General features: G+C 39.7%; 1 protein-coding gene across 1 annotated transcript; it reads right to left on the reverse strand.

Moving 5' to 3' along the window:
- Window positions 1-1089: 1089 nt before the first annotated feature.
- On the reverse strand, window positions 1090-9700 carry fetub (fetuin B). The gene is made up of 7 exons (XM_084416289.1): window positions 8634-9700; window positions 8120-8233; window positions 7947-8034; window positions 4897-5063; window positions 4661-4774; window positions 4455-4541; window positions 1090-1841 (listed from the first exon to the last, which is right to left on the reverse strand). Exons 1-7 carry the CDS (start codon window positions 8829-8831, stop codon window positions 1182-1184), a joined length of 1428 nt encoding a protein of 475 aa, XP_084272415.1. The 5' UTR covers window positions 8832-9700; the 3' UTR covers window positions 1090-1181.
- Window positions 9701-11640: the final 1940 nt, after the last annotated feature.

Here is an 11640-nt window from a genome sequence, read left to right on the forward strand (position 1 = left end):
GCCATCTAGTGGCAAGAGTCATGAAATATCATGTTATACAATTTTTTTTCCACAAGAGGTCGGCAGAGACACCTAATGTGAGATATTTTGAGCTGAATTAAAAGGGTAATGCATAAAATGGTGAGTTATTTTGAATTTAAGTCGAAAGAATGTGAAGAATGTGCTTAAAATATATTAATTATTGATCAAATCTAGTAATTTAAGCGCATTAAGGGTTTTCTGTTAGAACGGTGTCGTGTTAGCGGCCCCTAAGTTAATAACTAATGATCTTTGTGACGGAAGTCAATCAATCAAAACTAACTTTAGCTGGACAATAACTTTATCCTAGAGCTGCTGTAAAGCCTAAACAATCTCTGTTACTGTAATTTCCTATTATCACTGTAAAGCTGCTTTGAAACAATTCATATTGTTAAAAGCGCTATATAAATTAAAATGACTTGACTTGACTTAATTTAAAGGTAAATAATAACAAAAAATCTTTTTAAAAAATGCATTAAAAATAGAAAAATATTATCAAAAATGAAATGATAAAAGCTTTCTGGACAATTTTTTAAAAATAATTTTAGGGCTTCGGGTCATTTTGACCCGCGCGGGAAGGATTTGTTACAGTTGCGGGAAGAGAGGATGAATAATATGAGGAAAATAAAGGTAAATGCAAAAGGGTTTATGAAATTAACCTGCAGCACATAAATAAATAAAACTTAACTTGTGACAAAAGGCTGAGGACTTGATTTAGGTTAGATTTGCTCAGTGGTGGATAAAGTACCTGAAAGCCACACTAGAATAAAAGTATTTAAGTTAACAAGTTAATTTAAGAAGTAACTGTAGTAAGTACGAATATTCTCCGGGGAAAATGTATCGGAGTAAAAGTTTACATTTTATTTAGGAAATGTAGTGGGGTAAAAGTAAAAATTGAAAGAAATAAAAACTCAAGTAAAGTAAAAATTCTCACAAAAAAAAAAAAATACTTAAGCACTGTAACGAAGTATTATTACTTAGTTTCATAACACCACTGGATTTGCTCAATGTTGCCATACCTTTATGAAGATGACTGCTGTACATCTAAAAAGAAAGCTAATCACACAAGCATCAATGACTGCCAAAACATGCTTTATTGCACAAAGCAATAGTACAATAGTTCCTCTTGCAGTATTTCTGACACTGTACATATTCAAAGGTCTCTAGACAGTGGTTTTAAAGAGCGGATCCTCACTGACGATCTGCTTGAGGAGCCCGTTCTCGATGGTGGAGGGAGCAGGGCACTCGGGGGACGTGGTGCTGGGGAAGGCCTGGATGATGGGCTCCCTCTGCCCTGGGATCTGGGGGTCCGGGAGGAACGGGAGGGTGGAGGCCTGTGGAGGTCCCGCAGCAGGACTCTCGGGGAACGACGGAAGGGTCATGGGCTTATCCACAGGAGGAAGGACGCTGACCATCCCTTCAGGGCGCCTCACTGGGGTTTGCTGCTCATGTTGGTGGTGGTGGTGGTGGTGCTCGTGCTCGTGGAGGTGTCTGTGTTTGTGCTCGTGGTCCAGGACCAGCTCGTGGTCGTGCTCATGGGTCTCCTCCTTCTTGTGAGCGTACTGGTGGTGGTGGTGCTCCCACTCGCCCTGAGCGTGCTCATGGGCCTTGGCGTGATGGGCGTGAACATGCTCGTGATCGTGAGAGTGGGTGTGCGCGTGGCCCTCGCCGTGTTCGTGAGTGTGTTCATGGTCGTGTTTGTGTGTGTGGGGTTTGGTGTGGTCATGCTCATGGTCGTGTCCTGAAGACGAGCCTGTTGTGCTGCTGTGACTGTGATCCAGTTCACCTCCAATCAAGTGCTTTTTCTTCTGCTCTTCAGCCGCCTAAAAACAACAGTGAATCCACAATTATTAAAAAATCTGAATTGTTAAAGAGTAACCTGGCTATTTTCAACCAGTTTTGTATGGTTGCAGTGTTGGTAGTAGTATATGTAAATGAACAATGTGGACTCTTTCTCAGTTTTATTTTCAACGAGTTGTCGGTTTTACGGTATATAAATCGCCTTTCCACTGCATTCTTGCATGAAAAGAAAATATAATATATATATATATTTATAATAAATAATTCAGAATATATATGAATGATCAATATATTAAATGGTTTAACAGAATATTTGAAAATATATAGAATAATAATATTGGTTAATATATTACAATATATTGAAAAACAATGACAATATATTTACTAATATATCATAATGTATGTAATTTTATATTCAGTAATACACTTCATAATATATAGATGTATATGATGTGATCAGATATGGTACTGCATGTGTAATATATTGCAGATGTATTTACTAATGCAGCATAAACACATATATATTTCTTATATTTTTTATTATTTACATTATAAATGTTTCATATTTTCAAGATAGTTAACAAAAGCACACCTGCATGAACTAAAGTTTTTAGCCAGGAATGCACAGCCAGTACTTAAAAAAAAAAAGAAGTAATTATAGTCTTAATGATGTTCTGCCAATCGTCAAAGGCTCGACTCTTCAGCACAATGACCCCAAAAACTCACACAGAAAATCTTTTAAAATTCCAAAATAATACACTGTAAAAATGAATACGCTATATCTAATCAATAAAATTGTGGCAACAGATTACAAGCAATATTATTAATTAAATTTAACAAATTAGAATTGAGTAATAATTAATCTAATTAATGCCTTAAAAGGTAACCATTTAACCGAGTAAAATTGACAAAAAAAATTTTTTTAAACAAATATTTTTTATTGCCAACACTGAAGACACCTGGTGTTAACAAGCAGAATCACTGAAGGAGAAAACCGTAATTTCAAGTCACCATTATGGTGATCAGTGTTCGCTTTAGTTGGGCTCTTGACCGTTAAATCATTTACTTTAGATTTTGTTTGTCTGCTGTACCTGAGTTATAACAGCCAGATGAACAATGAGAAAAGGTGATCTGATGGTGTTGGTTGTGTTTTAACATAATCATTATTTCACAATCATTTAACCTGAATCACTGAACTCATATAGATCCCAAATTCTGAGTTAGGTTTCCTTTATTAATTATAGCATCTCTGTCGTCGTACAGCATAACATTTTTAGCCTTTTCAATGAAATCCATATGATCAAAGCAATTTAAAAAAAAAAGTTAAAAAAAGGTTTTATGTAGGCACACACAGACATCAAGAATTTGCGTATGAATCTCAGCAATGGTGACAAACAGATCACCTCTGATCATAAGCTCATTATTTATTCATGCAGCAATGTATGATGGGAGCCATGAATTAGTTTTGATTGGTGGCACCCAGAAGGCACTGCAACATGCTTTATAATTGTCACCATTGTTGAGATTCACAGGCTGATTATTGATGTCTGTGTGTCTAAAAACTAAATCAAAACCAAAAAAATGTTTTGCATATGAGACACGTTTAAGAAATCTTTGGATTACATTGTAAAAGTTCACAATATTATACTGTGCAAGAACAGTGCTGCTATAATTAATAAAGTAATCCTAAATTAGGTTCCCGAGTAAATTGGGATCTATATGAGTTCAGAGATTCAGGTCAAATGATTGGGAAATAATGACCAACACCATCAGATCACTTTTTCTCGTTGTTCATCTGGCTGTTATAACTCAGGTACAGCAGCCAAACAAACTCTAAAGTCAATGATTTAAGGGTCAAGAGCCCAACTAAAGCACACACTGATCACCATAACGGTGACTTAAAATTAAGTTTTTCTCCTTCAGTGATTCTGCTTGTTAACATCAGGTGTCTTCAATGTTGGCGACAAAAAAAAAAAAAATTGGTAAATTTTACTAATTTTAAATGGTTAACTTTTAAGGCATTAATTAGATTAATTATTACTCAATTCTAATTTGTTACATTTAATTAATAATATTGCTTGTAATCTGTTGCCACAATTTTATTGATTAGATATAGCGTATTCATTTTTACAGTGTAGAACATTAAACACTATATTAATATTGAGCAACACACATCAAATAACACTTCATTTTAACATTTACTCTCCTTTAACAGTCAGAAGCAAAGCATGCTGGGAACTAGAAATCTAGTGTATATATGTGTGTGAACATACATTCACATTTATATGGGAACATGTATGTGCAATATATGTACACAATAAAGGATAAAACTTTGTGAATATATCATATTTGTCTTCATTTATAAATATTTTATATGTATTAATATATAGCCATACATGCATATATTGCAGTATATTGAAAAACATAAGCACTAGTTTCCCAAATATGGAAATGTATTATGTAATATATCACATTATATTGTCCAGTATATTCCCATTTATTTTTGTTCAGTAAGGGTAGACAGACAAGTTTTATTGAAAGCCCATCTGGCAAGTGATGTATTTCCCCTTTAAGAGAAGTGTTTTGTTTTGATCTCAAACACACACTCAAGTGCTGTTGGAAACGGCTCATCTTACCTCCGGTTCGAAGATCTCGCACTGAACACTGAGGCTCTCCTCGCCCATGGCTGGGACAGAGTGAGACGCTTTGCAGAATCCTTTGTGCTACACAGTGAAAGATCAGGAACACATGTGATAAATATTCCCTTTAAATAGCAAAGACGAACACAGCATACGATGAGTGTATTTCTGTGCATCTCCTACAGATGAGTCTGGTAACTTACCGCAAACTCACATGCCATGACCTCACATTTGGAGAAATCAGCTACACCGGTTTTGGAGGAGCAGGCCGTCTCCTGGATGGTGAACTCCACAGTGTAGAATCTTCCGAAGTGAAGCTATAAAGACGAATCATATCGTATCATATACAAATATCCACATTAAGCTTTCTGTACAAAAAAAGTGTTCTTCCTCATTTTTTTCCTCATGCTTCACCCCAAACACTGGCTCACTTACTTACCGATGCAGAGACTTTTGTAATGTTCAGAGGAACGAAGTAGTTGGCCAGCGCACTCTCATTATTGTACTTCTCCATGCCCATCTTCACGGTCTTCAAGGCTTCCTCGTGGTCCTGAGGGAGCTGGACAGGGCAATCTGGGCACCGTTCCCTGATTTTGGAGGCGGGCACTGCCGAGCGAGAGTCATGTTACTGCATTTGCCTTCTGTCAGCATATGAGGATAAACCGTGTTGGGGAAAGTTACTTTGAAAAGTAATGCATTACAATATTGCGTTACTCCCTTAAAAAGTAACTAATTGCGTTAGTTACTTTTTAAAGCTGCAGTCCATAGCTTTTTTGGGTTAAAAATTATCCAAAATAAATTTTTGAGCAAGTACATAAACCAGCCAGTGTTCAAAACTCTCTGCTAGCCGTAGCTCGATTCTAAGCTTGTAATAATGTTTTTAATTCCAGTGGTACTGGTGGATTTCCGCGGGAAATTCGAGCATGTGTTTGTTTGCGTCATTACGTCACATCTGTCCACATAAAGAAGAGTCTCCGCTAGTCGGCTATGAGTGTGAGGATGCTGGAGGTGGAGATTTATAGCCTTTTCTCACAGCACTTGATATAATTAAACTTATCAATTTGATGGCGGATCCAGAAAAGTTCAAACGACGATCACCAAATGGAGATTCACCCGAACAAACGCGAAAAAAAAAAGAGACTGCAACCGGCCCATGCGAAAACAAGGATACATATCGGAAGGGTATTAAATGTAGTCACGCAATGCTGATGTTGTTAAAGGAACACTCCACCGTTTTTTGAAATAGGGCTTATTCACCTTCTTTCCTACATTTAGATAGGTGGGCAAATGCATTTTTGTCTCAGTGCATGCGTTGTTTTAGTTTGACAGGGTCGGCGCTAGCTTAGCTTAGCATAATGAATGGAATCCTTTGTTGCCAGCTAGCATGTCCTGAGTAAAAGTGATAAAAAAAAAAAAAAAAAACCTAATTACTTCTTGTGGCCTGCGTTACGTATTCACAACAAGTACAAATAGTGATGCAGATTAACACTAGGCGATTTCCTAGGCAGATATTGAATTGGGACTATATTAGGGGGAAGCACAGGCGAAGCACTGCTACTTGGGCGCAGAGATATCACGCAACACATGAAATGTCAACATTTTTTTTCCCGGTGTGATAAAGTGAACTGGAAAAAAAGCCCCACGCCGAATGGACCAAATGGACAACTGTCCACAGAGTAAGTAATTATTTTAAACATGACGCATGTATAGATCAAAAAGTAAATGTGGATAGGAGCAGGCTTCACTCAATGTGTACACTTGTCAATTTTAAGAGTGCTGGCCTAGATAATTATAATACATGAAGTGGGAGAGAGGCCGCACTATGCTTAAATATATTTTTATTTTTATTTTTATTTGCACAGACACGTTTCGGCGCATACCTTCTTCAGTGTGCAAATAAAAATAAAAATATATTTAAGCATAGTGTGGCCTCTCTCCCACTTCATGCATGTATAGATCGACCCATATTATACCTGTATTCACATTCACATATTATACCACATATTCACATTTCATGTGTTGCGTGATATCTCTGCGCCCAAGTAGCAGTGCTTCGCCTAAGCTGCAGTGCTTCGCCTGTGCTTCCCCCTAATATAGTCCCAAGTCAATATCTGCCTAGGAAATCGCCTAGTGTTAATCTGCATCGCTATTTGTACTCGTTGTGAATACGCAGGCCACAAAGTAATTAGGTGGGGTTTTTATTTTTTTTATCACTTTTACTCAGGCCATGCTAGCTGGCAACAAAGGATTCCATTCATTATGCTAAGCTAAGCTAGCGCCGACCCTGTCAAACTAAAACAACGCATGCACTGAGACAAAAATGCATTTGCCCACCTATCTAAATGTAGGAAAGAAGGTGAATAAGCCCTATTTCAAAAAACGGTGGAGTGTTCCTTTAACATTAACAATTTGAGAACAAAGTATAATTTGCACGGTTTGACGTGATATGATAAGCGATCATTAGACATAATCGGTGCGATTTACTGCAATGCTTTTTTCCCCTTAGTTGGTCAGAACAAAAGTTACTTGTTCAGACGACATTTTACGGTGAAAATTCTTATGTTGGTCATACTTCCAAAAAGTAGAATCTGTGATTGCGAATGACAGTATCACACCATTGACAGCCGCACATTCTCCTCAAAGCATTGGATTCATCCCGGCACAACGCACGTAAAGTTGATAATTCCGCGAATAACTGCAATTGCAGATTTTGAACAGAGATGGCGACAAAGAGGAAAAACTACAGACTGCAGCTTTAAGAAAAGTAATGCGTTACGTTACTCTTGCGTTACTTTTTCTCACCTGGGCTGAGCTTGTTTTTTTTTTGTTTTTTTTATAAAAAAATTCGGCCAAATATAAAGGCCCTTTCACACCAAATTTGAAATAATAAGGCTGAAGGAAAAGGTAATTTGCACATGTACAGTTAGAGTGCAGCTCAAGCAAACCTTTCTGCTATTCTGGATTGCTGAAGAATAGGATGCAGGAGAAGAAAGTTTAACTTACTTCACCAATAAAAACAAAAATTCTAAAGTAATTTTTCTTATGCTTTCACTGAATCATTGACAGTCAGCAACAAGTACATTGGTCAATAAAGTAAGATTAAATGCATACAAGTATTTGTTTTATTTAACATATTGAATTATTGGAGGTTTGAGTAGTATTCTGATTTTGCATTTCACCGATTTTTTTTTCCATTTTGATTTTATTTTTATTTTTTGTGCAAATGAGATGAGTAAATACATGTTCACATTAAGTCTAGATCTACAATCACTGTCATGTTCACACACAACGCCTCTGCACTCACGATTACTCTCAACATGAGGACAGGAGAGCTGTCAGTCAATAAACGGGAAAACTAAATAATGCTTATTTGAAAAAGTAGTTTGTTGTAAATTTAAAAGTAATACGTTACTTAAAAGTAATCTGATTACATAACTCAAGCTTGCTTGTACCAACACTGATGATAAAACCCTGGTGTTTGGTCATTACCTGGCCTCACGGTACAGCTATATCTGTACAGGCGTGCGACTCTGTGAACTCTGTTCATGTACATCACTGCTTTGCACTGTCCATAGACCTGTCGGTTGAAAAGGCTGTTAAAACGCAGAACAAAACATCATTAACAAGTTATTTTAGTTTTTTATGGATTATCAAAACCATACTGGGTACTCTTCAGGGTTTCGGATTTCACAGTTCCTCCAGTTCTTCTTGCTGAGGACATGACAATTGGTCTCCAAAACATCAAGTGTGAGATAGAAGACAATCCCTGTTTCACCCTAAAAGAAAAAAATATGTTATATGTAAAATGTGAAGCCATTGCCTCCTTTTATGTAGACATAGTCAATAGGACAATAAGACAATAACATATAGGACAAGTTAATAACTAATGATCGTTGCGACGGAAGTGAATAAATCAAACTAACTTTAGCTGGACAATAACTTTATTCTAACAATATCTGTTACTGTAATTTCCTATTATCAATGTAAAGCAGCTTTGGAACAATCTACATTGTTAAAAGCGCTATATAAATGAAGATGACTTGACTTGACAATAGGATCCCTAAAAAGTAGTTGAGATTAAATGACTTTTAAATCAATTATTACTCTTTTAATACTGTCTGTTGACTTGGAATGTAAAAGTATCCACATGAACTCAAGAACCTGAAAATGACTCACATGCTTCATGTGATGGACATTGCTGAGACGATCCAGGCTGAAGACGTAGCCCTCGGTGCGGTCCAGATTGATTTTGTTCACAGCTTCAGCGGCCGCACCGCTCGCTACAGCATCTTGGCAGGATCCAGGGGCCAAAACGTCCACAGGGGCCCCGTGGACACACAGCAAAGCCATCATCAATGCCACACACTGCTTCATGGTGGAGCTGCGCTCGTTCTCCCAGACACAGCAACAAAGCTAGATGCTCCATGGAAGCTTGTTTATATGTCATTTAAAAGCCACAAACCCCTCTCTCTTCTCCTGATTGGCTACTGGCGCCTGATTGAGTTTCAATCAACATCACAGGCCCCTTGCACTCACTCTTAGTGTGATCAAATGGATGATTGATTTAAGGGAGAGGGCAGGTTGCAACATGCTGTAGATCTGTGTGGCTTACTGTTGGATGATGAGTTCAAATACCTCCAGTGTTTGCAAACTGAGGTTGTCAAGTCAAACCCTATGAACCCTAATCAAATCAACTGTGGATTTTGTAACACGTTCTTCTTATGTTGCAACCTGAGGCCAATGATTGTATCTCGCCGCACTGAAAGTAGGGTCGATCCCAGGAAACAGTGCGTCCCCATTATTTACTACTGATTTAATTAACAGGATACTGGACTTTATTTAACTCTATTTAGTATGTAAAGATTTGTTTTTATTAAATAAAACATTTTGGTCACACTTTAGGTTTCCTAAATTTACTATGCGCTTACATCAATAAATAAGTTTGTACTGATCACAATGTACTGATTGTGTTGATGCTGTATTACACAGCACTTGCTCTGCTATCGAGGTAAATACGGGTCAGTTTAGGGACAGGTTTGGTGGTATGGGTAGGTTTAAGGGTGGGTTTAGGTCAACAGTGTAATTATAGATACTTATAGATATAATTATAGATATAAATAACTGCTGTAATTACATACAAGTATATATTTTTTTAAATATACGTAAGTTCAATGTAAAAACATGTATGTTGTCAACATGTATGTCATCACCTGCCTTCATCACTCATTTGTTGTCATGGACATGTTGTCTATGTTAAGTGTGTGCTGCTATCTGTTCGCCTTTCTGTTGGATCTTTAGAGAATAAACCTTTTGAATTGATTCGTATACATCTTCCTCATCTGCCTGCCAGCAACCACCCGTGACAGAATACCGGATCAAACAAGTGAACGCGTTTGTACCATGGACTTTCCAGAACGCTCCATCGAGAAACATTTAGAAGTATTTTTGGATCTCGCCCATCAGACCACCTTCCCGGATAACTGCCTGTGCACATTCCTGGATGTCGGACTCAACGCCACCACACTTGCACAGTTGTCCGGGGAGGTTCCTCGAGGGAGCTTCGCAACATATGTGGAGTGGGTGCTGGCGTCCTGCGGATCTGCGTTCACCTTCGAGGACGCCGCCAGCCCCACTCCCCATCCAGTGCCCATCCAGTGCCCAGCCAGAACCACCCAGACGATGAGGATCGATGACCTGAGCCCACTGCAGGTAGCGCGACGGAGACCGCAGAGATGAATGAGCCGGCGCCCACAAGAGCGACCGAGGACCACATCGCAACGGTGCTGGTGGACTTTGAGGGTTTGGAAGTTTGGGGTTTATTTTGGAGAGGATATTTGTTTGCCCCTGTACTGCTGCCCGAACCTGTCAGTCCCGCTGGCCCCGCCCAGCCTCCCTCTCCCACCACCTCTCCAGTCTATTCAGAACACTCAATCCTTTTTTGGTTTTAGCATGGAACTCCAGTCAATCCCCCAGTCTCCAGCCATCTGTACCACCCAGTCATCTCTGTCATCTCTGTCACCCTTCAGTCCCTCGGCACCACCTCGGACCTGTCGGGAGTCATGTCCTCCTGGGCATGAGGAGCCAGAGGCTCCGCCCCCAGCCTCGGTGCGCTAGGCTCTGCCTCGACCCGTCGCCCTGGCTCCCGCGCCTGTGCTCCTTCCACCCTCGACCTCTGCATGAACCATCGGCCATTCTGTCTCGCCTGACTCCCTCAGACATCGCTTCACATCCACTGCGGACTTGCGAACCGTCCGCTGCTCTCTGGTCCTCCACCTCTTCTGCTGCGGCTTGCTCCGCCCTACCTCAGGCTCCACCTCTGCCCTCTCGGGAGGTCGTCGCTGCGGCTCCGTCGCGGCCACTAGAGGATCTTCACCATCTCTCCACCACCCCGGCTCATCGGCTGCGCGGTGGGCTCCATCCTCGCTGTCGTCGTCTCCAGTCATTCCCCTCACCAGTATTCCTCCATGGCTCCTCCCTCCATCAACGCCGCCGTAGAGCACTCCGCTGGCTGTGGCCTGGATGGAAATCCGTCAGCCCCTGCTCAAGGCCACCCCTTGGCTCACTCCACCTTCATCACTACCCTGGACTTTGTTGTTTGTCCTCCTCCCGGTCATCCTCCCCCCCCCCCAGAACCTTCATCTGCCTGTCTGTGCCATCCCTTCGCCATCCCCTCATCCTCTTCACGGGGCGAGGTTGCGCCTACTGGGAGGGGGCGTTCTGTCACATTCACGTTAGTTTGGACTCGCCATGTTTTGTCATCACCTGCCTTCGTCACTCATTTGTTATCATGGACACTAATTACGTTCAAGTGTGTGTTGCTATCTGTTCGCCTTTCTGTTGGATCTTTAAAGAATAAACCTTTTGAATTGATTCGTATATGTCTTCCTCATCTGTCTGCCAGCAATCACCCGTGACATATGTACACAATAAGTGCACTATATCAAATTATTAATTTAAATGTTTGTACATAATAGCTAAAGACACCTCACAATATTAAAGTGGGACCAACTTTTTTTTTTTTTACTTTTTTTTATGTCTTTATTTAGTCAGATTATACCACTGCTAAAAATGACTGTCTGTATTGTTATTTTATTCCATTTTCTGAGACCTTGTCTTTTGATACATTTTTTTCCCCTGATAAACTATAATCTAATAACACAACATGCCATTAAACTATCCAAAT

This window comes from Rutilus rutilus (assembly GCF_951802725.1).
Source record: "Rutilus rutilus genome assembly, chromosome: 8".
Classification (NCBI taxonomy): Eukaryota; Metazoa; Chordata; class Actinopteri; order Cypriniformes; family Leuciscidae; genus Rutilus; species Rutilus rutilus.